This window comes from Cetorhinus maximus, unplaced genomic scaffold (genome assembly GCF_964194155.1).
Source record: "Cetorhinus maximus unplaced genomic scaffold, sCetMax3.hap1.1 HAP1_SCAFFOLD_818, whole genome shotgun sequence".
Lineage (NCBI taxonomy): Eukaryota > Metazoa > Chordata > Chondrichthyes > Lamniformes > Cetorhinidae > Cetorhinus > Cetorhinus maximus.
The window spans coordinates 70,562-97,019 of NW_027596760.1; the positions used below are offsets into that span (position 1 = coordinate 70,562).

General features: G+C 48.9%; 1 protein-coding gene across 1 annotated transcript; it reads left to right on the top strand.

Annotated features, from left to right (window-relative positions):
- Positions 1-5,833: 5,833 nt before the first annotated feature.
- LOC144674807 (trypsin-like) lies at positions 5,834-11,077 on the top strand. Its single transcript, XM_078536004.1, has 4 exons — positions 5,834-6,027; positions 7,557-7,816; positions 10,091-10,227; positions 10,928-11,077. The coding sequence occupies exons 1-4, from the start codon at positions 5,834-5,836 to the stop codon at positions 11,075-11,077; spliced, it is 741 nt and encodes a 246-aa protein (XP_078392130.1).
- The last annotated feature ends 15,381 nt before the right edge of the window (positions 11,078-26,458 follow it).

The window sequence follows — 26,458 nt, forward strand, 5'->3', positions numbered from 1 at the left end:
AGACCAGCTGCAAGGGCCTCGAGCCTGTTGGACAAGTGCAAAGGGCTGAGGGCCACCCACTTCTACCTCCTCGGCCCCCAAACCTGCCTCACCCGCAGTAACTCCCTCCAGTCCCTGAGCACTGACCCAATCAGAGGACTCCAGCCTAAGGGCTGTGACCGCCTCTGGGGACAACACAATCCAGGTGACCACACCTCTCCACCTCCTGCACCCTAGATGCATCGCAGAGTCCAAAGCCCGGACTCCAGCTCATTAGTCTCTGAGCTGGAGTTCCTCGAGCTGCGGACACTCACGGTAGATGTGTCACACAGGGACCCTCCATCCCTTGTGGGCTGCACCTTTTTGCCTCATCACATCACCGCCAAGCACCTCGGTGGAGGGGACGTTTTACTTTGTCCAGGGCGCTATCGGAATTCAAGTTTTTGTCACAACTTTCCTACACTTCAGCTGTGGGACATTTAACATCTGGCGTTTGGGGTGGACGTGTCCAGTAATGGTGATTGATTTTCCAGTAATGGAGGTTAATTCTCCTGTAATGGTGATTGATTCAGGGTTTGTGCCTGGACAACGTATCAATACAGACCTGAGGTCAACAGCTACAAGCGTCTCTCCTTCCAGAATTCGTTTCTCAAATGAGTTCTTGCAGCTGATTAATGATTAGCCACGTCCGATTGCTGGGACTGTCACTTTAAGCGACATATATAATGGACAGGGGCTTCACTGGGATCATTCCCTGCGCTGGGATAAGCTGTAAGATGCAGGCTTTCCTCTTCACCCTGCTCCTGGGAGCGGCAGGTATGATCACAGTTATACTGAAATGTGTGTGTGGGGGTCCACAAGCGTGGCTGCTTGTCTGGCAATGTCTCCTCTCCCTGGCTACCCATCCCCATTCCTTTCCCAGGCAACAGTCTGAGACTGAACCTGTCAGCTTGTAACCTCGGGGTCACATTTGACCCCCAGATTTGCTAACTGTCAAACCATTCCTATTTCCCCCTCCGCAACATTGCCCAGCTTCACCCCGACCCCGTCTCCTCTCATCTCATCTACTGCTGAAACCCTCATCCAATCCAGCATTGCCCCCAGATGCGACTATTCCGACAAATCCCTGACTGTTCTCCCACGTTCCACCCTCCGAAAACTTAATGTTATCCGAACCTCTGCTGCCCGTGTCTTAACTCGCACTGAGTCCCACTCACCTATCATCTCTGGTGCTCGCTGACCAGCGTTGGCTCCTGGTTAGAAACATATTGATTTTAAAATTCCTCCAGCCCCTACAACCCGCCCTATCTCTGTAACCTCCTCCAGCCCCTACAACCATCCCCATTTCTGTGAACACCTCCAGCCCCTACAACCCTCCCTATCTCTGTAACCTCCTCCAGACCCTACACCCCTCCCTATCACTGTAACCTCCTCCAACCCTACGACCATCCGTATCTCTGTAAACTCCTCCAGCCCCTACAACACTCCCTATCTCTGTAACCTCCTCCAGCCCCTACAAACTTCCCTATCTCTATATCCTCCTCCAGCCCCTACAACCCTCCCTATCTCTCTAACCTCCTCGAGCCCCTACAACCCTCCCTTATCTCTGTAACCTCCTCCAGCACCTACAACCCTCCCTATCTCTGTAACCTCCAGCCCCAACTACCCTCTCTATCTCTGGAACTTCCTCCAGCCTCTACAACCCTCCCTATCTCTGTAACCTCCTCCAGCCCGTACAACACTCCCTATCTCTATAACCTCCTCCAGCCCCTACCGCCCTCCCTATCTCTGAAACCTCCTCCAGCACCTACAACCCTCCCTATCCCTGTAACCTTCTGAAGCACCAACAACCCTCCCTATCACTTTAACCTCCTCCAGCGCCTATAGCCGTCCCTTTCTCTGTAACCACCTACAGGACGTACAACCCTGCCTATCTCAGGGAACTATTCTAACCCCTACAAACCGCACTATCTCTTTAACCTGCTCCAATCCCGTAAGACCTCCCTATCTCTGTAACCGCCGCCAACACCTACAAACCTCTGTATCTCTGTAACATCCTCCAGCCCCTACAAACCTCCCTATCTCTGTAACATCCTCCAGCCCCAACAACTCTCCGCATCTCTGTAACCTCCTCCAGCAGTTGCAAACCTCCCCATCTCTGTGAACACCTCAAGCCCCTACAACCCTCCCCATTTCTGTGAACACCTCCAGCCCCTACAACCCTCCCTATCGCTGTAACCTCCTCCAGCCCCTACAACCTGCCTTATCTCTGTAACCTCCTCCAGCACCTTCAAACCTCCCTATCTCTGTAACCTCCTCCAGCACCTACATCCCTCCGCATCTCTGTAACTTCCTCCAGCCACTACAAATCTCTTTATCTTTGTTACATCCTCCAGACCCTACAACCCTCCCTATCTCTGTAACCTCCTCCAACCAATACAACTCAACCTATCTCTATAACGTCCTCCAGCACCTACAACAAACCCCATCTCTGTAACCGCCTGCAGCCCCTACAACACTCCCCATCTCTGTAACTTCCTCCAAACCCCACAACTCACTCTATCTCTGTAACCTCCTCAAGCCCATACAACCCTCCGTATCTCTGCAACATCCTCCACCACCTACAAATCTCCCTAGCTCTGTAAACTCCTCCAGCCCCTACAACCCTCCCCATCTCTGGAACCTCCTCAAGCAGTTACAACCCTCCCCATCTCTGTGAACACCTCCAGCTCCTACAACACTCATCATCTCTGTGAACAACTCCAGCCCGTAAAACCCTCCCTATCGCTGTAACCTCCTCCAGTCCCTACAACACTCCCTATCTCTGTAACCTTCTCCAGCCCCGACAACACTGCCAAACTCTCTAACCTTCTCCAGCCCCTACTACACTCCCTATCTCTGTAAACTCCTCGACACCCTGCAACACTCATTTTCTATGTTACCTCCTCTGGCCCCTACAACACTCCCTATCTCTGCAACCTCCTCCAGCGCCTACAAACCTCCCTATCACTTCAACCTCCTCCAGCCCCTACAACACTCCCCATCTGTAAACTCCACTAGCCCCTACAACCCTCCCTATCTCTGTAACCTCCAGCCGCCACTAAAACACTCCATATCTCTGTAAACTCCTGCAGCCGCTACAACCCTCCCTATCTCTGTAACCTCATCCAGCACCTACAAACCTCCCTATCTCTTCAACCTCCTCCAGCCCCTACAACACTCCCCATCTCTGTAACCTCCTCGAAACCCCACAACCCTCCCTATCAATGTAACCTACCCCAGCCCGTACAACCGTCCGTATCATTGTAACATCCTCCAGCACATACAACCCACCCTATCTCTGTAACCTCTTTCCAGCACCTGCAACCCTCCCTATCTCTGTAACATGCTCGAGCCCCTACAACCATCCCCATCTCTGTAACCTCCTCCAGCAGCTCAAGCCTCCCCATCTCTGTGAACACCTCCAGCCTCTACAACCCTCCCAATCTCTGTGACCTCCTCTAGTCCTTACAACCCTCCCTATCGCTGTAACCTCCTCCAGACTCTACATCCCTCCATATCTCAGTAACCTCCTCTAGCCCCAACTACCATCCCCATCTCTGTAACCTCCTCCAGCTACTACAATTCTCTCTATCTCTGAAACCTCCTCCAGCCCCTACAACCTTCCCTATCTCCGTAAACTCCTCCAGCTCCTACAACCCTCCTTATTTCTGTAACCTCCTGCAGCCCCTACAACACTCCCCATCTCTGTAACTACCTCCAAACCCCACAACTCATTCTATCTCTGTAACTTCCTCCAGCCCATACAACCCTCCGTATCTCTGTAACATCCTCCACTACCTCCAAATCTCCCTATCTCTGTAAACTCCTCCAGCCCCTACAAGCCTCCCCATCTCTGTAACCTCCTCCAGTAGTTACAAACCTCCCCATTTCTGTGAACACCTCTAGCCCCTACAACCCTCCCCATCTCTGTGAACACCTCTAGCCCCTACAACCCTCCCCATCTCTGTGAACTCCTCCAGCCCCAAAAACCCTGCTTATCACTGTAACCTTCTCCAGCCCCTACAACACTGCCAAACTCTGTAACTTTCTCCAGCCCCTACATCACTCCCTATCTCTGTAAACTCCTCCAACCCCTACAACACTCCCTATCTCTTCAACTTTCTCCAGCACATACAACCCTCCGCATGTCTGTGACCTCCTCCAGCCCCAAAAACGCTCCCCATCTCTGTAACCTCCTGCAGTCCCTACAACCCTCCCTATCCCTGTAACCTCCTCCAGGCCCTAAAAACCTCCCTATCTCACCTCCCTATCTCTGTAACCTCCTCCAGTCCCTACAACCCTCTGAGATCTCTGCTCTCCTCCAATTCCGGCCACTTGACCATCCCCCGATTCCCATTGCTCCACCATTGGCGGCCGTGCCATCAGCTGCCTGGGGCCCTAAACTCTGAAAATCCCTCCCTAAACCTCTCCACCTCTCTATGTCTCTCTTTCTCACTCTCTCCCTCCTCCTTTAAAACGCTCTTAAAATCCAATCATTATGACTAAACCTTTGGCTGCCTGTCCCTGATGTCTCTTTATGTGACTCAGCGAGATACTTTGTTTGATAATCAACCCTGTGAAGCTGTTTCATTATGTTAAAGGCACTATAGAAACGTAAATGTTGTTTTTGCTAAGTGTCTGAGTGTGTGCATACGCGAGCGTGTGTATGTGTGTGAGTGTATGTATTTGTGTGTGTGTGTCTTTATGTGTACATGTACAGGTGTGGGTGTGTGTATTTGTGTGTGTGTATGAGATTGTGTGTATGTGTTTGTGAGAGAATGGATGTGTGTTTGTGTGTGCGTGTACATTTGTGAGTGTGTGTGTGTTTGTGTGCGTGTGTCTGAATGTAAGTATGTACGTGCGTGTGTGAGTGAGTCTCCATGTGTCTATGTGTATGAGTGTGTTTATTTGTGTGTGTGTATATGTGTGTGTGTCCGTGTATGTGCCTGCACGTGTGAGACTGGGTGTGTGTGTTTGTGTGTGAGTGTGATTGTGTCTTTATTTGTGTGTGACTGTGACTCTGTGTGTGTAAGTGTGTGTATTTGTATGTTTGTTACTGTGAGTAAATGTGTGTATTTGTGTGTGTGTGACAGTGTGTAAGTGTATGTATTGTGAGTGGGTGTGTCTCAGAGTGTGTATGTGTGTGTGACTGTGTGTGCGTGTGTGTGTGTTAATTTATGTGTGAGTGTGACTGTGTGTGTTTGTCTGTGTGTAAGTGTGTGTATTTGCACGTGTGTGTGACTGCGTGCATGTGTGTGTGTAGTTTGTGTTTGTGTCTTTGTGTGTATGTGTGTATTTATGTGTGTGTGGGACTGTGTGTGTGTGTGATTGTGTGTAAGTGTGAGTATTTGTGCATATGTGATTGCGTGCCTGTGCGTAAGTGTGTGTGTGTGTGTGTGTCACTGTCTGTGTCTGGGTGTGTGTGCGTGACTGTGTGTGTGCGTGACTGTGTGTGTGTGTGACTGTGTGTGTGTGACTGTGTGTGTGTGTGTGACTGTGGGTGTGTGGGTGACTGTGGGTGTGTGTGTGACTGTGGGTGTGTGCGTATTTGTGTGCCTGTGCGTATTTGTGTGACTGTGCGTATTTGTGTGTATGTGCATATTTGTGTGACTGTGTGTATTTGTGTGACTGTGTACATGTGTGTGTGTGTAGATAAGTGTAAGTATGTGTGTGATTTTGTAAGTGTGTGTATTTGTGTGTGTGTGATTGTGTGTAAGCGTGTGTGTGTGTGTGACTGCGTAAGTGTGTGTGTGTTTGTGTGTGATTGTGTGTAAGTGTGTGTGTGTGACTGTGGGTGCGTGGGTGCAATCAGATGATGAACCTCACTCTCTGTATTTTTCTTTACTCAGCTGCTGCTCCTGCGAATGTGAAGATCATTAACGGCCAGAATTGTTATCCTCACTCTATGCCCTGGCAGGTTTTTCTGACCTATAATGGGAATCGCTGGTGTGGGGGCTCCCTGATAAACCACCAGTGGATAGTGTCAGCTGCTCATTGTTACCAACCGTAAGTCCAGAGATGATCTCAGCAACAAGCAAACATAAAAACATACACAAACATACAAACATACTCAAACATACAAATGTCCACAAACATGCATACAAACATACACAAACAAACATACATAAACATACAGACACTCACAAACATACATACAAACATACATAAACATACAAACACTCATAAACCTACATACATACACATACATACAGTCACAAACATACACAAGCATCCATACATGCAAACATACCCAAACATACAAATGTCCACAAATATACATACAAACATACTCAAACATGCATACAAGCATGCACAAACATACATACAAAAACACACGAATACACACAAACATACATACAAGCATACACAAACATATGAACACTCACAAACACACACAAACAAACACAAACATACAAACATAGACAAACATACATACAAACATATACAATCATACACAGATCAACACTGAATGATACAGAGACAAAAACATGAACATACAGATGTCCAAGCATACAATCTTACAGCGCACACATATAAACAATGATGGAGTAATAAGGGTTCTCTTGCAGACATTTCTCATACTTTCTGTATCACGATATGTGCACTCACCCTCCAAAAACGCTATATAGAAACTTCATCATCCCCCAAAAACCTCCAAAAAAAGGCAAAACTCCAGATGACTAATGCCCGGGTAGTGAGGGGGCAGTTTGACACTGGCCTCCTCTACATTCTTTTCTTATTCTTGTTGGCAAGAAGGACCCAAAATTAATGATTAAAACAGGGGTCAAAGTGAAAGGAAGGAGCAAGCCAAAGAGGAGCAGCAGATACAAAACACGGGCTTCAGCCTCAGCTGGAGGATTGTGTCCAGCTCTGGGCACCACACTTTAGGAAGGATGTGAAGGGAATAGAGAGAGAGCAGTAAGGATTCATGAGAATGGATCCAGGGATGAGGAACATCAGTTAATGTGGAGAGAGTGGAGGAGCTGGGACTGTTCTCCTTGGGGAATATGTATGCTTGTATGTATGTTTGTGTATGTTTGTATGTTGGTGTATGTTTGTATGTATGTCTCTCCTTGGAGAAGAGAAGGTCGAGAGGAGATTTGATAGAGGGGTTCCAAATCACGAGGGTTCTGGACTGGGTAGAGAGGGAGAAACCGTTCCCATTGGGGGGAAGGATCGAGAACCAGAGGGGCACAGATTTAAGGGGATTAGTAAAAGAAGCAACGGAGACATGAGGAGAAACTTTTTCACCCTGCGAGTGGCTAGGATCTGGAATGCACTGCCCGAGAGTTTGAGGGAGGCAGGTTCAATCGAGGCTTTCGAAAGGGAATCAGGTTGTTATCCGAAGGTGAAACATTTGCAGGGTTACGGGGAAAGGACAGGGGGGATGGGTTTAGGTGAGTTGCTCTTTCAGAGAGCAGACAGGGACACGAAAGGTTGAATGGCCTCCAGCTGCGCGATAACCATTCGGCGACTTCCGGGAAACAGGAAGTGGGGAAATGACAGTGTTGAGCACTTCTCCTCTGATTGCCCAGGGCCAGCATCCTCGTGGCGCATCTGGGCGAACACAACCTCTCTCACCCCGAGGGGACGGAGCAGCGAATCCAAGTGGCCTCGGCCATCGTGCACCCCAGGTTCGACCACATGAACTTCAACAACGACATCATGCTGCTCAAACTCGCCTGGCCCGCCAAATTCGACCGGTACGTCAGGCCCATCCCTCTGCCCAGCCAGTGTGCCACAGCCGGGACTGGATGCATCACCTCTGGCTGGGGGAATCTCGTGATTAACGGAGGTAAGGAGGGCCGGGGTGGTGAGGGGTTGGTGGAGGGGGGAGCGGGAAGGCGAGTTGGGGTTGGGGGCTGTTGGTTAGAACCTGAATGAATACTGCGCTGGTTTGAGGGGATGGTGGGTGGGAGGGCAGTGGGGGGTGTTGGAATGTGCGATCAAGCAATAATACTTCACTTTCCAGGCATAACTGAAATGTAGACATCACTGCTCCCTGGAGACCTGTCCCAGCTTTGGAGACAATTGCAGACATTTACTAGAAATGTGCCGGCTCTTTGAAGGATCTATCTAATGAGTCCCCACTCTCCCCCTGCTCTTTCCCACATAGCCCTATAATATCCCTCCCTTCAAGTATTTCTCCAATTCCCCCTTTTGAAAGTTCCTATTGAATCTGCTTCCACCGCCCTTTCAGGCAGCGCCTTCCAGATCACAACAACTCGCTGTGTCAAAAAAATAATTCTCCTCATCTCCCCCTCTGGTTCTTTTTCCGATTCTCTTCAATCTGTGTCCCTCTGGTTACCGACCCTCCTGCCGCTGGAAACAGTTTCTCCTTATTGACTCTATCCAAACCCCTCATGGTTTTGAACATCTCGATTCAATCTCCCCCTTAACCTTCTCTGCTCTAAGGTGAACAATCCCATCTTCTCCAGTCTCTCCACATTCGTCCCAAAACCTGTGCTCGCAGCACCACACCCAGACCCAATTAATCTTGATTTTAGCAATAACACCTTTGTTTTTGAATCCCTCCATGGCTTTTCCCTCCCTATCTTTGTAATCTCCTCCAGCCCCTACAACCAACCTGAACTCTGTAACCTCCTCCAGCCCCGACAACCCTATCTCTGCAACCTCCTCAAGCCCCTACAACCATTGTGATCTCTGTAACCTCCTCGAGCCCCACAACCATATCTCTGTAACCTCCTCCTGCCCCTACAACCCCATCTCTATAACCTCCTCCAGCCCCTACAACCCTCCCTATCTCTGTAACCTCCTCCAGCCCCTACCACACTCCCTAACTCTGTAACCTCCTCCAGCCCCTACAAACCACCCTATCTCAGTAACCTCCTCCAGCTCCTACAACCATCCCTATCTCTGTAAACTCCTCCCACGCCTACAAGCCTCCCTATCTCTTTAAACAACTCCAGCCCCTACAACCCTGCCTATCTCTGTAACCTCCTCCAGCCCCAACAACCCTCCCTATCTCAGTAACCTCCTCCAGCCCTTACCACCCTCCCTATCTCTCTAACCTCCTCCAGCCCCTACATCCCTCCCTTTCTCTGTCACCTCCACCAGCTCCTACAACCCTCCCTTTCTCTGTAATTTCCTCCAACCCCAACAATCCTCCGAGATCTTTGCTCTCCTCCAATTCCGGCCTCTTGACCATCCCCCGATTCCCATCGCTCCACCATTGGCCGCCGTGCCTTCAGCTGCCTGGATCCCTAAGCTCTGGAATTCCCTCTCTAAACCTCTCCACCTCTCTCTCTTTCTCCCCCTTTAAAATACTCCTTAAAACGGACACCTTTAACTGAGCTTTGGGTCATCTGTCCCTAATATCTCCTTATGTAGCCCGATGCCAAATTTAGCTTGTTCATGCTCTTATGAAGCAGCTTGGGATGTTTTATAAAGTTAACAGTTCTATATAAATTCAAGTATGCTGTTGTTATTAAGGTGGTGTTAATAGCAGTCTACACATGGGCACAATGACTTATTCAGCTACTGATTAAGTTGGCCTGTCCCTTTAACAGGGCAACCTCTCATTGATCTAAATGCTGAGCTCATTCAGAGTTCAATTGCCGATTGGCAAATGCCAATCAATTTAATCCCTTCTACCTCAAGGGATGTTCCACTGCCAATTGGATGTGTCATCTGTGGCTCAGTTCATAGCACACTCGCCTTTGAATCAGAGGATTGTGGGTTCATGTCCCACTCCCCGAAAACCAAGAAATGTGATTGTACTCGAAAGAAGTTGCAATCTGTGACTGTTGGTAACTCCAAAAAGTTTCTACTGCCAATTGCACATTGTCAGTTCTCTAGACGGCCACCAGTGTTTCATATTGAGCTCTCCTTCTCCTGGCCACGAGGTTCTTCGCCACCCTGACTACAGTAACTCAACATGTCTTTGTGTCTTGGCGAGCAGACCTGGATTCAATGCCCAGTGTATGCATTAACCAGAGCTCTGTACACATCACTCAGTAAGCAAGACTATTGATTAAGTCGCTTGCACGTGGGAGGAGGAGAGTCACGTTTGGATCGGACTGTGCTGACTCATTTCTTTCCCCTTCAGTACAATATCCCGAAGTCCTACAGTGCCTGAATCAGCCCATCCTGCCTGATGCTGATTGCCGCAAAGCTTATCCACCCTACTTCACCGACAACATGTTCTGCTCAGGATACCTGGAGGGAGGACAGAGCACATGCCAGGTAAGAGTGACCCGACAGGGTGAGACCGAATGCATCAAACCATGAGCGATAGGAAGTGTCTCAATCTGAGAGACAGAGGTTACCTCTCCCTGAGGGATGGGGAGTGTCTGAATTTGAGGGTGCGTAGGAGCAGAACGAGGCTATTTGCCCACTTTATCCCTCTGACAGTGCAGTGCTCCCTCAATACTGACCCTCCGACAGTGCAGTTCTCCCTCAGTACTGACCCTCCGACAGTGCAGCACTCCCTCTGTGCTGACCCTCCGACAGTGCAGTTCTCCCTCAGTACTGACCCTCCGACTGTGCAGCACTCCCTCAGTACTGACCCTCCGACTGTGCAGCACTCCCTCAGTACTGACCATCTGACAGTGCAGCACTCCCTTAGTAATGACCCTCCGACAGTGCAGCGCTCCCTCAGCACTGACCCTCTGACAGTGCAGCACTCCCTCAGCACTCACCCTCCGACAGTGCAGCACTCCCTCAGCACTGACCCTCCGACAGTGCAGCGCTCCCTCAGCACTGAGCCTTGTCCTTTGGGGCTCTGGACTGGTACTCAGACCCGTAACCTCCTGATTGTGCGGACAGAGTACCACCCAGCGAGCTCGGGTCCCACACCGGGATCCCGGGGGAGCTACGGATGACCATCCGATTATCACTTTGTCTATCTCACTCCGAATTACACTCCATGTCTTTTTTGCTGCAGGGAGACTCAGGGGGACCTGTGGTCTGTAATGGGGAGCTACAAGGCATTACTTCCTGGGGATACGACTGTGCTATGGAGGATCATCCCAGCGTCTTTGTGAAAGTTTGTAACTACAACAACTGGATCCAAAGGGTCATGGCTGAAAACTGAGCGGAGAATCCTAACCCTGAAACTACCTGCAATGAGGGAAAGGAAAACTTTGCAAGTGCCAATAAAGATTGATTGTCAAGTTGTGTTGCATTTGGATTCTTTTTTTGCTACATCTCTTTTGGAACGTGCAGAATCCCACATCCATCCCCTCGCTGCCTCCAGACTGTAACTATTCCAACATTCCTCTCGGCAATCTGCTTTCCTCACAGGGATGTCAGAAATAGGAGCAGGAGGAGGCCATTCAGCCCCTCGAGTCTCCTTCCCCCATTCTGTACGATCATGGCTGATACTCTACCTCGACTCCGCTTTCCCTCCTTATCGCTTAGCGCCCAAAAATCTATCCATCTCCGTCTTGAATGGATTCAGCGATGGAGCATCCACAGCTCTCTGGGGGAGAGAATTCCGAAGATTTCTCCTTCCGTAAACTTAAACACATCCAAAAATCTGCTGTCTCCGTGTCTTAACTCACACACAGTCTCGTGTACCCAGCAGCCCCTGTTGCTCGCTGATCTACATTGGCTCCTGGTCGGGCAACACATCGAATTTATAATCCCCATCCTGCTTTTCAAATCCTTCCATGGCCTCCTCACCTCCTCCCTATCTCTGAAACCTCCTCCAGCCCCTACAACACTCCCTATCTCTGAAACCTCCTCCAGCCCCTACATCACTCCCTATCTCTGAAACCTCCTCCAACCCCTACAACACTCCCTATCTCTGAAATGTCCTCCTGCCCCTACATCACTCCCTATCTCTGTAAACTCCTCAAGCCACTACAACTCTCACTATCTCTGTAACATCCTCAAGACCCCTACAAAAAACCCTATCTATATAACCTCCCCCAGACTCCAAAAAATCTCCCTTTCTCGGTACCCTCCTCCAGCTCCTACAGCTCTCCCTATCTCTGTAACCTGCTCCAGCAGCAACAACCCTCCCTAACTCTCCAATCTCCTCCAGCCCCCACAATCCTCCCCATCGCTGTAACCTCCTCCAGCCCCTAAAACTCTGCCTATCTCTGTAACCTCCTCTACCACCTACAACCCTCCCTATCCCTCCAACTTCCCCCCACCCCTACAATCATCCCTATCTCTGTAACCTCCTCCAGCCCCTACAACACTCCCTATGTCTCCAACCTCCTCCAGCCCCTACAACCCTCCCTGTTTCCACAGTATTGCTGCCAGACCCCATGAATAGAAACCCAATTCACCCACACAAATCTTATAGCCACCCAGTCATACAAACACACTGACATAAGTACATACAATTTAGGAGCAGGAGTAGGCCATTCGGCCACTCGAGCCTGCTCCATCATTTGATAAGATCATGGCTGACCTGTTTATGGTTCAGCTCCACTTTCCTCTCTATCCCCTGTACCCTTTGACCCCCTCGTCAATCAAAAATCTCTCTAACTCAGTCTTGAATATATTCAGTGACGCTGTCTCCACTGATCTCTGAGGAAGAGAATTCCACAGACTGACCACCCTCTGAGAGAAAGAATTCTCCTCACCTCCATCTTGAATGAGAGACCCCTTTTTTTAAATTGTGCCCCCTAGTTCTAGTCTCTCCCATAATGGGAAACAACCTCACAGCATCTACCCTGTCAAGTCCCCTCAGAATCTAATCTGTCGCAATAAGATGACCTCTCATTCTTCTAAACTCCAATGGATACAGGCCCAGCCTCTCCAACCTTTCCTCATAGGATAACCCCCTCATCCCAGGAATCAGTCAAGTCACCCTTCTCTGAATTGCTTCTAACACACTTATATCCTTTCTTAAATAAGGAGACCAAACCTGTACACAGTACTCTAGATGTGCTCTCAATAAACACCCTGCACAACTGTAGAAAAACATCCCTACTTTTATATCCCATTCCCCTTGCAATAAAGGACAACATTTCATTTGTCTTCCCAATCACCTGCTGTACCTGCAGACTAACATTCTGTCATTCATACACCGGGACAGCCAGATCCCTCTGCACTGCAGAGTTCTGTAATCTCTCTCCATTTACACAATATGCTACTTTTCTATTCTTCCTGCCAAAGTAGACAAGTTCACATTTTCCCACATTATACTCCATCTGACAATTTTTTGCCCACTCACCTAACCTGTCTATAACGCTTTACAGACTCCTTATGTCCTCTTCACAACTTACTTTCCTACCTATCTTTGTGCCATCGGCTAATTTAGCAACCATACCTTTGGTCTCTTCATCCAAGCTATTGATATAGATTGTAAGTAGTTGAGGTCCCAGCACTGATGTCAATGTCACTCCGTTAGTTCCATCCTGATAACCCAAAAATGAAATAAATTGATTCCTACCTTTTACTTCCTGTTAGCCATCCAATCCTCTATCCATGCCTCCCCCTACACCATCAACTCTTACCTTGTGTAGCAACCTTTGAACTGGCACCTTATCAAATGCCTTTTGGAAATCCAAGTACACCACATCTACAGGTTCCCCCTTTGTCCACATTGCTTGTTACATCCTCAAAGAACTCCAATAAATTTGTCAAACACAATTTCCCTTTCACAAAACCATGTTGACTCTGCCTCACATTTTTCCAAGTGCCCTGCAATAACCCCCTTAATAATAGAATCTAACATTTCCTTCTGACAGATGTTAAGCTAACTGGCCTGCAGTTTCCGGCTCTCTGTCTTCTTCCTTTCCTGAAAAGAGGAGTCACATTTACTATTTTCCAATCTCATGGGACCTTTCCTGAATCTAGGGAATTTTGGAAAATTACAACTAATGCGTCACCTATCTCAGCAGCTACTTCTTTTGGGACCCGAGGATGAAGTCTATCAGAACCTGGGAACTTGTCAGCTTTTAGTATTAATCATTTTCTCAGTTCCCTTTCTCTGGTGACTAAAACTGTGTAAGTTCCTCCCTCCCTTTCACCAATCGATTTACAAGCATTCCTGGGATGTTAATTGTGTTTTCTACACTGAAGAGAGACACAAAATATCTTTTTAAACCTTATACCATTTCCGTATTCCCCATTATTTTCTCATTGTTTCTATTATTATTATCATGAATAATAAACTCCCTGACCTTATTTGCCCCATGCCAATTTGATCGCGGCTCAGATAGTATCCCAGAGACTAGTGCCTTTTTGGTTCTGCTTTTAAGTTTAACCCACAGCTGCTCATACTCCTTCAAACGTCCTGCCGATGCCATTGGTACCCACGCGGACCACGACCACTGGGTCCTTCCTCTCCCACTCCAGGTTCCTCTCCAGACCCGAGGAGCTGTCCTTAAGCCTGGAACCGAGCAGGCAACACAACCGTTCGCAGAGAACTGTCTTTATTCTCTGCACCAAACAGTCCCCCCACGATCATTACATTCCTATTTACACCCCACCTCCCTCCACTTGAATGGCGTCCTGCAGCATGAGGCCTTGGTCAGCTCGCTTGTCCACACTGCAGCCCCCACTTTCATCCAGACCAGCTGCAAGGGCCTCAAGCCTGTTGGACAAGTGCAAAGGGCTGAGGACCCCCCAACTTCTACCTCCTCGTCCCCCAAGCCTGCATCACCCGCAGTCACGCCCTCCAGTCCCTGAGCACTGACCCAATCAGAGGACTCCAGCCTAAGGGCTGTGACCGCCTCTGGGGACAACACAATCCAGGTGACCACACCTCTCCACCTCCTGCACCCTAGATGCATCGCAGAGTCCAAAGCCCGGACTCCAGCTCATTAGTCTCTGAGCTGGAGTTCCTCGAGCTGCGGACACTCACGGTAGATGTGTCACACAGGGACCATCCATCCCTTGAGGGCTGCACCTTTTTGCCTCATCACATCCCAGCAAAGGATCTCGGTGGGGGGGGACGTTTTACTTTGTCAAAGGCGCTATCAGAATTCAAGTTTCTGTCGTAATTGGCGTATAGGGTGGACGTGTCCAGTAATGATTATTGAGTGTCCTGTAATGGTGATTGATTGTCCAGTAATGATGATTGATTGTCCAGTAATGTAGATTGATTGACCAGTAATGGTGATTGATTGTCCAGTAATGGAGATGGATTGTCCAGTAATGGAGATTGATTGTCCAGTAATGGTGATTGATTGTCCAGTAATGGAGATTGATTGTCCAGTAATGGAGATTCATTGTCCAGTAATGGAGATTGATTGTCCAGTAATGGTGATTGATTGTCCAGTAATGGTGATTGATCGTCCAGTAATAATGATTGATTGCCCAGTAATGGAGATTGATTGTCCAGTAATGGAGATTGATTGTCCAGTAATGGTGATTGATTGTCCAGTAATGGTGATTGATTGTCCAGTAATGGTGATTGATTGCCCAGTAATGATGATTGATTGTCCAGTAATGGTGATTGATTGTCCAGAAATGATGATTGATTGTCCAGTAATGGAGATTGATTGTCCAGTAATGGTGATTGATTGTCCAGTAATGGTGATTGATTGTCCAGTAATGGTGATTGATTGTCCAGTAATGGAGATTGATTGTCCAGTAATGGTGATTGATTGTCCAGTAATAATGATTGATTGTCCAGTAATGGTGATTGATTGTCCATTAATGGTGATTGATTGTCCAGTAATGATGATTGATTGTCCAGTAATGGTGATTGATTGTCCAGTAATGGTGATTGATTCAGGGTTTGTGCCTGGACAACGTATTAATACAGACCTGAGGTCACCAGCTACAAGCGTCTCTCCTTCCAGAATTCGCTTCTCAAATGAGGTCATGAAGCTGATTAATGATTAGCCACGTCCGATTGCTGGGACTGTCACTTTAAGCCACATATACTAAGGACAGGGGATTCACTGGGATCATTCCCTGCGCTGGGATAAGCTGTAAGATGCAGGCTTTCCTCTTCACCCTGCTCCTGGGAGCGGCAGGTATGATCACAGATATACTGAAATGCGTGTGTGGGGATGCACATGTTTGACCTCCAGGTTTGCTCACTGTCAAACCATTCCTATTTCCACCTCCGCAACATTGCCCAGCTTCACCCCAACCCCGTCTCCTCTCATCTCATCTACTGCTGAAACCCTCATCCAATCCAGCATTGCCCCCAGATGCGACTATTCCGACAAATCCCTGACTGTTCTCCCACGTTCCACCCTCCGGAAACTTGAGGTCATCCGAACCTCTGCTGCCCGTGTCTTAACTCGCACTGAGTCCCACTCACCTTTCATCTCTGGTGCTCACTGACCAGCATTGGCTAGTGGTTAGCAACATATTGATTTTAAAATTCCTCCAGCCCCTACAACCCTCCCTATCCCTGTAACCTCCTCCAGCCCCTAGATGTGCCCCCTAGTTCTAGTCTCTCGCACAAGGGGAAACATCCTCTCAGCATCCACCCTGTCAAGTCCCCTCAGAATCTTATCTGTCGCAATAAGATCACCTCTCATTCTTCTAAACTCCAATGGATACAGGCCCAGCCTCTCCAACCTTTCCTCATAGGATAACCCCCTCATCCCAGGGATCAGTCAAGTCACCCTTCTCTGAATTGCATCTAACACACTTATATCCTTTCTTAAATAAGGAGACCAAACCTGTACACAATACTCCAGATGTGCTATCACCAACACACTGCACAATTGTAGAAAAACATCCCTACTTTTATATCCCATTCCCCTTGCAATAAAGGCCAACATTTCATTTGCCTTCCCAATCACCTGCTGTACCTGCAGACTAACATTCTGTCATTCATACACCAGGACACCCAGATCCCTCTGCACTGCAGAGTTCCTTAATCTCTCTCCATTTACACAATATGCTACTTTTCTATTCTTCCTGCCAAAGTGGACAAGTTCACATTTTCCCACATTATACTCCATCTGACAATTTTTTGCCCACTCACTTAACCTGTCTATAACGCTTTTCAGTCTCCTTATGTCCTCTTCACAACTTACTTTCCTACCTACCTTTGTGCCATCGGCAAATTTAGCAACCATACCTTTGGTCTTTTCATCCAAGCTGTTGATATAGAATATATATACACATCAGTAGTAGGTAAATTGTTGGAAGGTGTTCTGAGAGATCGGATATATAATGATTTGGACAGCCAAGGGCTGATTAAGGATAGTCAGCATGGCTTTGTGCGTGTTAGGTAGTGTTTAATGAACCTTGTAGAGTTATTCGAGGAGGTTACCAAGAAAGTAGATGAAGGAAAGGCTGTGGATGTTGTCTACATGGACTTTAGTAAGATCTTTGACAATGTCCCACATGGGAGGTTAGTTCAGAAGGTTCAGACACTTGGTATCCATGGGGAGGTTGTAAACTGGATTTGAAATTGGCTGTGTGGGAGAAGACAGAGAGTGGTAGTGGATGATTGCTTCTCAGGTTGGAGGTCTGTGACTAGTGGTGTGCCTCAGGGATCTGTGCTGGGACCATTGTTGTTTGTTGTCTATATTAATGACTTGGCTGATAATGTGGTGAATTGGATCAACCAGTTTGCTGATGACACTAAGATTGGAGGTGTTGTGGACAGCGAGGAAGGCTTTCAAAGCTTGCAGAGAGATCTGGACCAACTGGAAAAATGGGCCAGAAAATGGCAGATGGAATTTAATGCGGAAAAGTGTGAGGTGTTACATTTTGGAAGGTCAAACCAAGGTAGGACATACACAGTAAATGGTAGGGTAATGAGGAGTGCGGAGGAACAAAGGGATCCGGGAGTTCAGATACATAATTCCCTGAAAGTGGCGTCACAGGTAGACAAGGTTGTAAAGAAAGCTTTTGGCATACTGGCCTTCATAAATCAAAATATTGAGTATAGGAGTTGGGATGTTATGGTGAGGTTGTATAGCACATTGGTGAGGCCAACTTTGGAGCATTGTGTGCAGTTCTGGTCACCTAACTACAGGAAGGATATCAGTAACATTGAGAGAGTGCAGAGAAGATTTACTAGGATGTTGCCGGGTCTTAAGGAGTTGAGTTACAGGGAAAGATTAAATAGGTTAGGCCTTTATTCCTTGGAGCGTAGAAGAATGAGGGGAGATTTCATAGAAGTTTACAAAATTGTGAGGGGTATAGACAGAGTAAATGTGAGTTGGTTCTTTCCACTTAGATTAGGAGAGATAAACACGAGAGGACATGGCTTTAGGGTGAAAGGGGAAAGGTTTGGGGGGAACATTAGGGGGAACTTCTTCACTCAGTGAGTGGTGAGAGTGTGGAACGAGCTACCATCTGCCGCGTTAACTGCGGGCTCACTCTTAAGTTTTAAGAATAAATTAGATAGATACGTGGATGGGAGAGGTCTGTAGGGTTATGGACTAGGTGCAGGTCAATGGGACTAGCGGAATAATATTTCAGCAAAGACTAGAAGGGACGAATGGCCTGTTTTCTGCGCTGCAGTGTTCTATGGTTCTATTGTAAGTAGTTGAGGTCCCAGCACTGATGTCAATGTCACTCCGCTAGTTACATCCTGATAACCCAAAAATGAAAAAAATTGATCCCTACCTTTTATTTCCTGTTAGCCATCCAATCCTCTATCCATACCTCCCCCTACACCATCAACTCTTACCTTGTGTAGCAACCTTTGAACTGGAACCTTATCAAATGCCTTTTGGAAATCCAAGTACACCACATCTACAGGTTCCTCCTTTGTCCACATTGCTTATTTCATCCTCAAAGATTTCCAAAAAATTTGTCAAACACAATTTCCCTTGCACAAAACCATGTTGACTCTGCCTCACATTTTTCCAAGTGCCCTGCAATAACCCCCTTAATAAGAGATTCTAACATTTCCTTCTGACAGAAGTTAAGCTAACTGGCCTGCAGTTTCCGGCTCTCTGTCTCCTTCCTTTCCTGAATAGAGGAGTCACATTTACTATTTTCCAATCTCATGGGACCTTTCCTGAATCTAGGGAAATTTGGAAAATTACAACCAATGCGTCACCTATCTCAGCAGCTACTTCTTTTGGGACCCGAGGATGAAGTCTATCAGAACCTGGGAACTTGTCAGCTTTTAGTTTTAATAATTTTCTCAGTTCCCTTTCTCTGGTGACTAAAACTGTGTAAGTTCCTCCCTCCCTTTCACCAATCGATTTACAAGCATTCCTGGGACGTTATTTGTGTTTTCTACACTGAACAGAGACACAAAATATCTGCTTAAAGCTTCTACCATTTCCGTATTCCCCATTATTTTCTCATTGTTTCTATTATTATTATTATCATGAATAATAAACTCCCTGACCTTATTTGCCCCATTCCAACGTGCTCGTGGCTCAGATAGTAACCCAGAGATTAGTGCCTTTTTGGGTCTGCTTTTTAGTTTAACCCACAGCTGCTCATACTCCCTCAGAAGTCCTGCCAATGCCATTGGTACCCACGCGGACCACGACCACTGGGTCCTTCCTCTCCCACTCCAGGTTCCACTCCAGACCCGAGGAGCTGTCCTTAAGCCTGGAACTGAGCAGGCAACACAACCGTTCACAGAGAACTGTCTTTATTCTCTTCACCAAACAGTCCCCCCACGAACATTACATTCCTATTTGCACCCCACCTCCCTCCACTTGAATGGCGTCCTGCAGCATGATGCCTTGGTCAGCTCGCTTGTCCACACTGCAGCCCCCACTTTCATCCAGACCAGCTGCAAGGGCCTCGAGCCTGTTGGACAAGTGCAAAGGGCTGAGGGCCCCCCACTTCTACCTCCTCGGCCCCCAATCCTGCCTCACCCGCAGTCACGCCCTCCAGTCCCTGAGCACTGACCAATCAGAGGACTCCAGCCTAAGGGCTGTGAGCGCCTCTGGGGACAACACAATCCAGGTGACCACACCTCTCCACCTCCTGCACCCTAGATGCATCGCAGAGTCCAAAGCCCGGACTCCAGCTCATTAGTCTCTGAGCTGGAGTTCCTCGAGCTGCGGACACTCACGGTAGATGTGTCACACAGGGACCCTCCATCCCTTGTGGGCTGCACATTTTTGCCTCATCACATCCCCGCGAACCACCTCGGTGGTGGGGGGAGGTTATACTTTGTCCAAGGCGCTATCGGAATGCAAGTTTCTGTCGTAATTGGCGTGTAGGGTGGACTTGTCCAGTAATGGAGATTGATTGTCCAGTAATGGAGATTGATTGTCCAGTAATGGTGATTGATTGTCCAGTAATGGAGGTTAATTCTCCTGTAATGGTGATTGATTCAGGGTTTGTGCCTGGACAATGTATCAATACAGACCTGAGGTCAACAGCTACAAGCGTCTTTCCTTCCAGAATTCGCTTCTCAAATGAGTTCTTGCAGCTGATTAATGATTAGCCACGTCCGATTGCTGGGACTGTCACTTTAAGCGACATATATAATGGACAGGGGCTTCACTGGGATCATTCCCTGCGCCGGGATAAGCTGTAAGATGCAGGCTTTCCTCTTCACCCTGCTCCTGGGAGCGGCAGGTATGATCACAGTTATACTGAAATGTGTGTGTGGGGGTCCACAAGCGTGGCTGCTTGTCTGGCAATGTCTCCTCTCCCTGGCTACCCATCCCCATTCCTTTCCCTGGCAACAGGCTGAGACTGAACCTGTCAGCTTGTAACCTCGGGGTCACATTTGACCCCCAGATTTGCTCACTGTCAAACCATTCCTATTTCCCCCTCCGCAACATTGCCCAGCTTCACCCCGACCCCGTCTCGTCTCATCTCATCTACTGCTGAAACCCTCATCCAATCCAGCATTGCCCCCAGATGCGACTATTCCGACAAATCCCTGACTGTTCTCCCACGTTCCACCCTCCGAAAACTTAATGTTATCCGAACCTCTGCTGCCCGTGTCTTAACTCGCACTGAGTCCCACTCACCTATCATCTCTGGTGCTCGCTGACCAGCGTTGGCTCCTGGTTAGAAACATATTGATTTTAAAATTCCTCCAGCCCCTACAACCCTCCCTATCTCTGTAACCTCCTCCAGCCCCTACAACCATCCCCATTTCTGTGAACACCTCCAGCCCCTACAACCCTCCCTATCTCTGTAACCTCCTCCAGACCCAACACCCCTCCCTATCACTGTAACCTCCTCCAACCCTACGACCATCCCTATCTCTGTAAACTCCTCCAGCCCCTACAACACTCCCTATCTCTGTAACCTCCTCCAGCCCCTACAAACTTCCCTATCTCTATATCCTCCTCCAGCCCCTACAACCCTCCTTATCTCTGTAACCTCCTCCAGCCCCTACAACCCTCCCTATCTCTGTAACCTCCTCCAGCCTCTACAACCCTCCCTATCTCTGTTAGCTCCTCCAGCCCCTCCACCCTCCCTTTCTCTGTAACCTCCTCCAGCCTCTACAACCCTCCCTATCTCTGTAACCTCCTCCAGCCCGTACAACACTCCCTATCTCTATAACCTCCTCCAGCCCCTACCGCCCTCCCTATCTCTGAAACCTCCTCCAGCCCCTACAACCCTCCCTATCCCTGTAACCTCCTGAAGCACCAACAACCCTCCCTATCACTGTAACCTCCTCCAGCGCCTATAGCCGTCCCTATCTCTGTAACCACCTACAGGACGTACAACCCTCCCTATCTCAGGGAACTATTCTAACCCCTACAAACCGCACTATCTCTTTAACCTCCTCCAATCCCTTAAGACCTCCCTATCTCTGTAACCGCCGCCAACACCTACAAACCTCTGTATCTCTGTAACATCCTCCAGCCCCTACAAACCTCCCTATCTCTGTAACATCCTCCAGCCCCTACAACTCTCCGCATCTCTGTAACCTCCTCCAGCAGTTACAACCCTCCCCATCTCTGTGAACACCTCAAGCCCCTACAACCCTCCCCATTTCTGTGAACACCTCCAGCCCCTACAACCCTCCCTATCGCTGTAGCCTCCTCCAGCCCCTACAACCTGCCTTATCTCTGTAACCTCCTCCAGCACCTTCAAACCTCCCTACCTCTGTAACCTCCTCCAGCACCTACATCCCTCCCTATCTCTGTAACCTCCTCCAGCCACTACAATTCTCCTTATCTTTGTAACATCCTCCAGACCCTACAACCCACCCTATCTCTGTAACCTCCTCCAGCCCCTACAACACTCCCTATCTCTGTATCCTACTCCAACCAATACAACTCAACCTATCTCTATAACGTCCTCCAGCACCTACAACAAACCCCATCTCTGTAACCGCCTGCAGCCCCTACAACACTCCCCATCTCTGTAACTTCCTCCAAACCCCACAACTCACTCTATCTCTGTAACCTCCTCAAGCCCATACAACCCTCCGTATCTCTGCAACATCCTCCAGCACCCACAAATCTCCCTAGCTCTGTAAACTCCTCCAGCCCCTACAACCCTCCCCATCTCTGTAACCTCCTCAAGCAGTTACAACCCTCCCCATCTCTGTGAACACCTCCAGCTCCTACAACACTCATCATCTCTGTGAACAACTCCAGCCCGTAAAACCCTCCCTATCGCTGTAACCTCCTCCAGTCCCTACAACACTCCCTATCTCTGTAACCTTCTCCAGCCCCGACAACACTGCCAAACTCTCTAACCTTCTCCAGCCCCTACTACACTCCCTATCTCTGTAAACTCCTCGACACCCTGCAACACTCATTTTCTATGTTACCTCCTCTGGCCCCTACAACACTCCCTATCTCTGCAACCTCCTCCAGCACCTACAAACCTCCCTATCACTTCAACCTCCTCCAGCCCCTACAACACTCCCCATCTCTGTGACCTCCCCCAGCCCCTACGACCTTCCCGATCTCTGTAGACTCCTAGAGGCCTTACAACAATCCCTATCTCTGTAACCTCTTCCAGCCCCGACAACCGTCCGCATCTCTGTAACCTCCTCCAGACCCTACACCCCTCCCTATCTCTGTAACCACCTCCAGACCCTACAACCCTCCATATCTCGATAACCCCCTACAGCCCCTACAACACTGCCTTTCACTGCAACCTACTCCAGCCCAAACAACCCACCGTATCTCTGTAACCTCCTCCATCACCTACAACACTCACTAACACCCAAATTCCACCCGCCCCTAGAACCAAACCTATCTCTAGAACCTCCTCCAGCCCCTACAACACTCCCCATCTGTAAACTCCTCTAGCCCCTACAACCCTCCCTATCTCTGTAACCTCCAGCCGCCACTAAAACACTCCATATCTCTGTAAACTCCTGCAGCCGCTACAACCCTCCCTATCTCTGTAACCTCATCCAGCACCTACAAACCTCCCTATCTCTTCAACCTCCTCCAGCCCCTACAACACTCCCCATCTCTGTAACCTCCTCGAAACCCCACAACCCTCCCTATCTCTGTAACCTACCCCAGCCCGTACAACCGTCCGTATCATTGTAACATCCTCCAACACATACAACCCACCTTATCTCTGTAACCTCTTTCCAGCACCTGCAACCCTCCCTATCTCTGTAACATGCTCGAGCCCCTACAACCATCCCCATCTCTGTAACCTCCTCCAGCAGCTCAAGCCTCCCCATCTCTGTGAACACCTCCAGCCACTACAACCCTCCCAATCTCTGTGACCTCCTCTAGTCCTTACAACCCTCCCTATCGCTGTAACCTCCTCCAGACCCTACATCCCTCCATATCTCAGTAACCTCCTCTAGCCCCAACAACCATCCCCATCTCTGTAACCTCCTCCAGCTACTACAATTCTCTCTATCTCTGAAACCTCCTCCAGCCCCTACAACCTTCCCTATCTCTGTAAACTCCTCCAGCTCCTACAACCCTCCTTATTTCTGTAACCTCCTGCAGCCCCTACAACACTCCCCATCTCTGTAACTACCTCCAAACCCCACAACTCATTCTATCTCTGTAACTTCCTCCAGCCCATACAACCCTCCGTATCTCTGTAACATCCTCCACTACCTCCAAATCTCCCTATCTCTGTAAACTCCTCCAGCCCCTACAAGCCTCCCCATCTCTGTAACCTCCTCCAGTAGTTACAACCCTCCCCAGTTCTGTGAACACCTCTAGCCCCTACAACCCTCCCCATCTCTGTGAACTCCTCCAGCCCCAAAAACCCTGCTTATCACTGTAACCTCCTCCAGCACCTACAACACTCCCTATCTCTGTAACCTTCTCCAGCCCCTACAACACTGCCAAACTCTGTAACCTTCTCCAGCCCCTACATCACTCCCTATCTCTGTAAACTCCTCCAACCCCTACAACACTCCCTATCTCTTCAACTTTCTCCAGCACCTACAACCCTCCGCATGTCTGTGACCTCCTCCAGCCCCAAAAACGCTCCCCATCTCTGTAACCTCCTGCAGTCCCTACAACACTCCACATCTCTGTAACCTCTTCCAGCCCCTACAACACTCACTAACTTTGTAACCTCATCCAGCCCCTACAACCCTCCTCATCTCTGTGACATCCTACAGCCCCTACAACCCACCCCGTTTCCCCAGTACTGGTGCCAGACCCCATGAATAGAAACCCAATTCTCCCAACACAAATCTTACAGCCACACAGTCATACAAACATACTGACATAAGTACAATCAGAGGACTCCAGCCTAAGGGCTGTGACCAACTCTGGGGACAGCACAATCCAGGTGACCACACCTCTCCACCTCCTGCACCCTAGATGCATCGCAGAGTCCAAAGACCGGACTCCAGCTCATTAGTCTCTGAGCTGGAGTTCCTCGAGCTGCGGACACTCACGGTAGATGTGTCACACAGGGACCCTCCATCCCTTGTGGGCTGCACCTTTTTGCCTCAACACATCCCCGCGAACCACCTCGGTGGTGGGGGGAGGTTTTAATTTGTCCAAGGCGCTATCGGAATGCAAGTTTTTATCGTAATTGGCGTGCAGGGTGGACGTGTCCAGTAATGGTGATTGATTGTCCAGTAATGGTGATTGATTGTCCAGTAATAGTGATTGATTGTCCCGTAATGGTGATTGCTTCAGGGTTTGTGCCTGGACAACGTATCAATACAGACCTGAGGTCAACAGATGCAAGCGTCTCTCCGTCCAGAATTTGCTTCTCAAACGAGGTCTTGAAGCTGATTCATGATTAGCCACGTCCGATTGCTGGGACTGTCACTTTAAGCCACATATATAAAGGACAGAGGATTCACTGGGATCATTCCCTGTGCTGGGATAAGCTGTAAGATGCAGGCTTTCCTCTTCACCCTGCTCCTGGGAGCAGCAGGTATGATCACAGATATACTGAAATGTGAGTGTGGGGGTCCACAAGCGTGGCTGCTTGTCTGGCAATGTCTCCTCTCCCTGGCTACCCATCCCCATTCCTTTCCCTGGCAACAGGCTGAGACTGAACCTGTCAGCTTGTAACCTCGGGGTCACATTTGACCCCCAGATTTGCTCACTGTCAAACCATTCCTATTTCCACCTCCGCAACATTGCCCAGCTTCACCCCGACCCCGTCTCCTCTCATCTCATCTACTGCTGAAACCTTCATCCAATCCAGCATTGACCCCAGATGCGGCTATTCCGACAAATCCCTGACTGTTCTCCCACGTTCCACCCTCCGGAAACTTGAGGTCATCCGAACCTCTGCTGCCCGTGTCTTAACTCGCACTGAGTCCCACTCACCTATCATCTCTGGTGCTCGCTGACCAGCATTGGCTCCTGGTGAGCAACATATTGATTTTAAAATTCCTCCAGCCCCTACAACCCTCCCTATCTCTGTAACCTCCTCCAGCGCGTACAACCCTCCCTATCTCTGGAACCTCCTCCAGCCGCTACAACAGTCCCTATCTCTGTAACCTCCTCCAGCCTCTACAACCCTCCCTATCTCTGTAACCTCCTCCAGCCCTCTCAACCCTCCCTATCTCTGTAACCTCCTCCAGCACCTACAACCCTCCCTCACTCTGTAACCTCCTCCAGCCCCTACAACCCTCCCTATCCTTGTAACCTCCTCCAGCGCCTACAACCCTCCCTATCCCTGTAACCTCCTCCAGGCCCTAAAAACCTCCCTATCTCACCTCCCTATCTCTGTAACCTCCTCCAGTCCCTACAACCCTCTGAGATCTCTGCTCTCCTCCAATTCCGGCCACTTGACCATCCCCCGATTCCCATTGCTCCACCATTGGCGGCCGTGCCATCAGCTGCCTGGGGCCCTAAACTCTGAAAATCCCTCCCTAAACCTCTCCACCTCTCTATGTCTCTCTTTCTCACTCTCTCCCTCCTCCTTTAAAACGCTCTTAAAATCCAATCATTATGACTAAACCTTTGGCTGCCTGTCCCTGATGTCTCTTTATGTGACTCAGCGAGATACTTTGTTTGATAATCAACCCTGTGAAGCTGTTTCATTATGTTAAAGGCACTATAGAAACGTAAATGTTGTTTTTGCTAAGTGTCTGAGTGTGTGCATACGCGAGCGTGTGTATGTGTGTGAGTGTATGTATTTGTGTGTGTGTGTCTTTATGTGTACATGTACAGGTGTGGGTGTGTGTATTTGTGTGTGTGTATGAGATTGTGTGTATGTGTTTGTGACAGAATGGATG

Excerpts from the sequence above, each read along its gene's own strand:
- LOC144674807 (XM_078536004.1), top strand. The coding sequence starts at position 5,834 with ATGATGAACCTCACTCTCTGTATTTTTCTTTACTCAGCTGCTGCTCCT. Across the intron at positions 7,817-10,090 it reads GAATCTCGTGATTAACGGAG|TACAATATCCCGAAGTCCTA; the intron begins GTAAGGAGGGCC and ends TTTCCCCTTCAG. Across the intron at positions 10,228-10,927 it reads GAGGACAGAGCACATGCCAG|GGAGACTCAGGGGGACCTGT; the intron begins GTAAGAGTGACC and ends TTTTTGCTGCAG.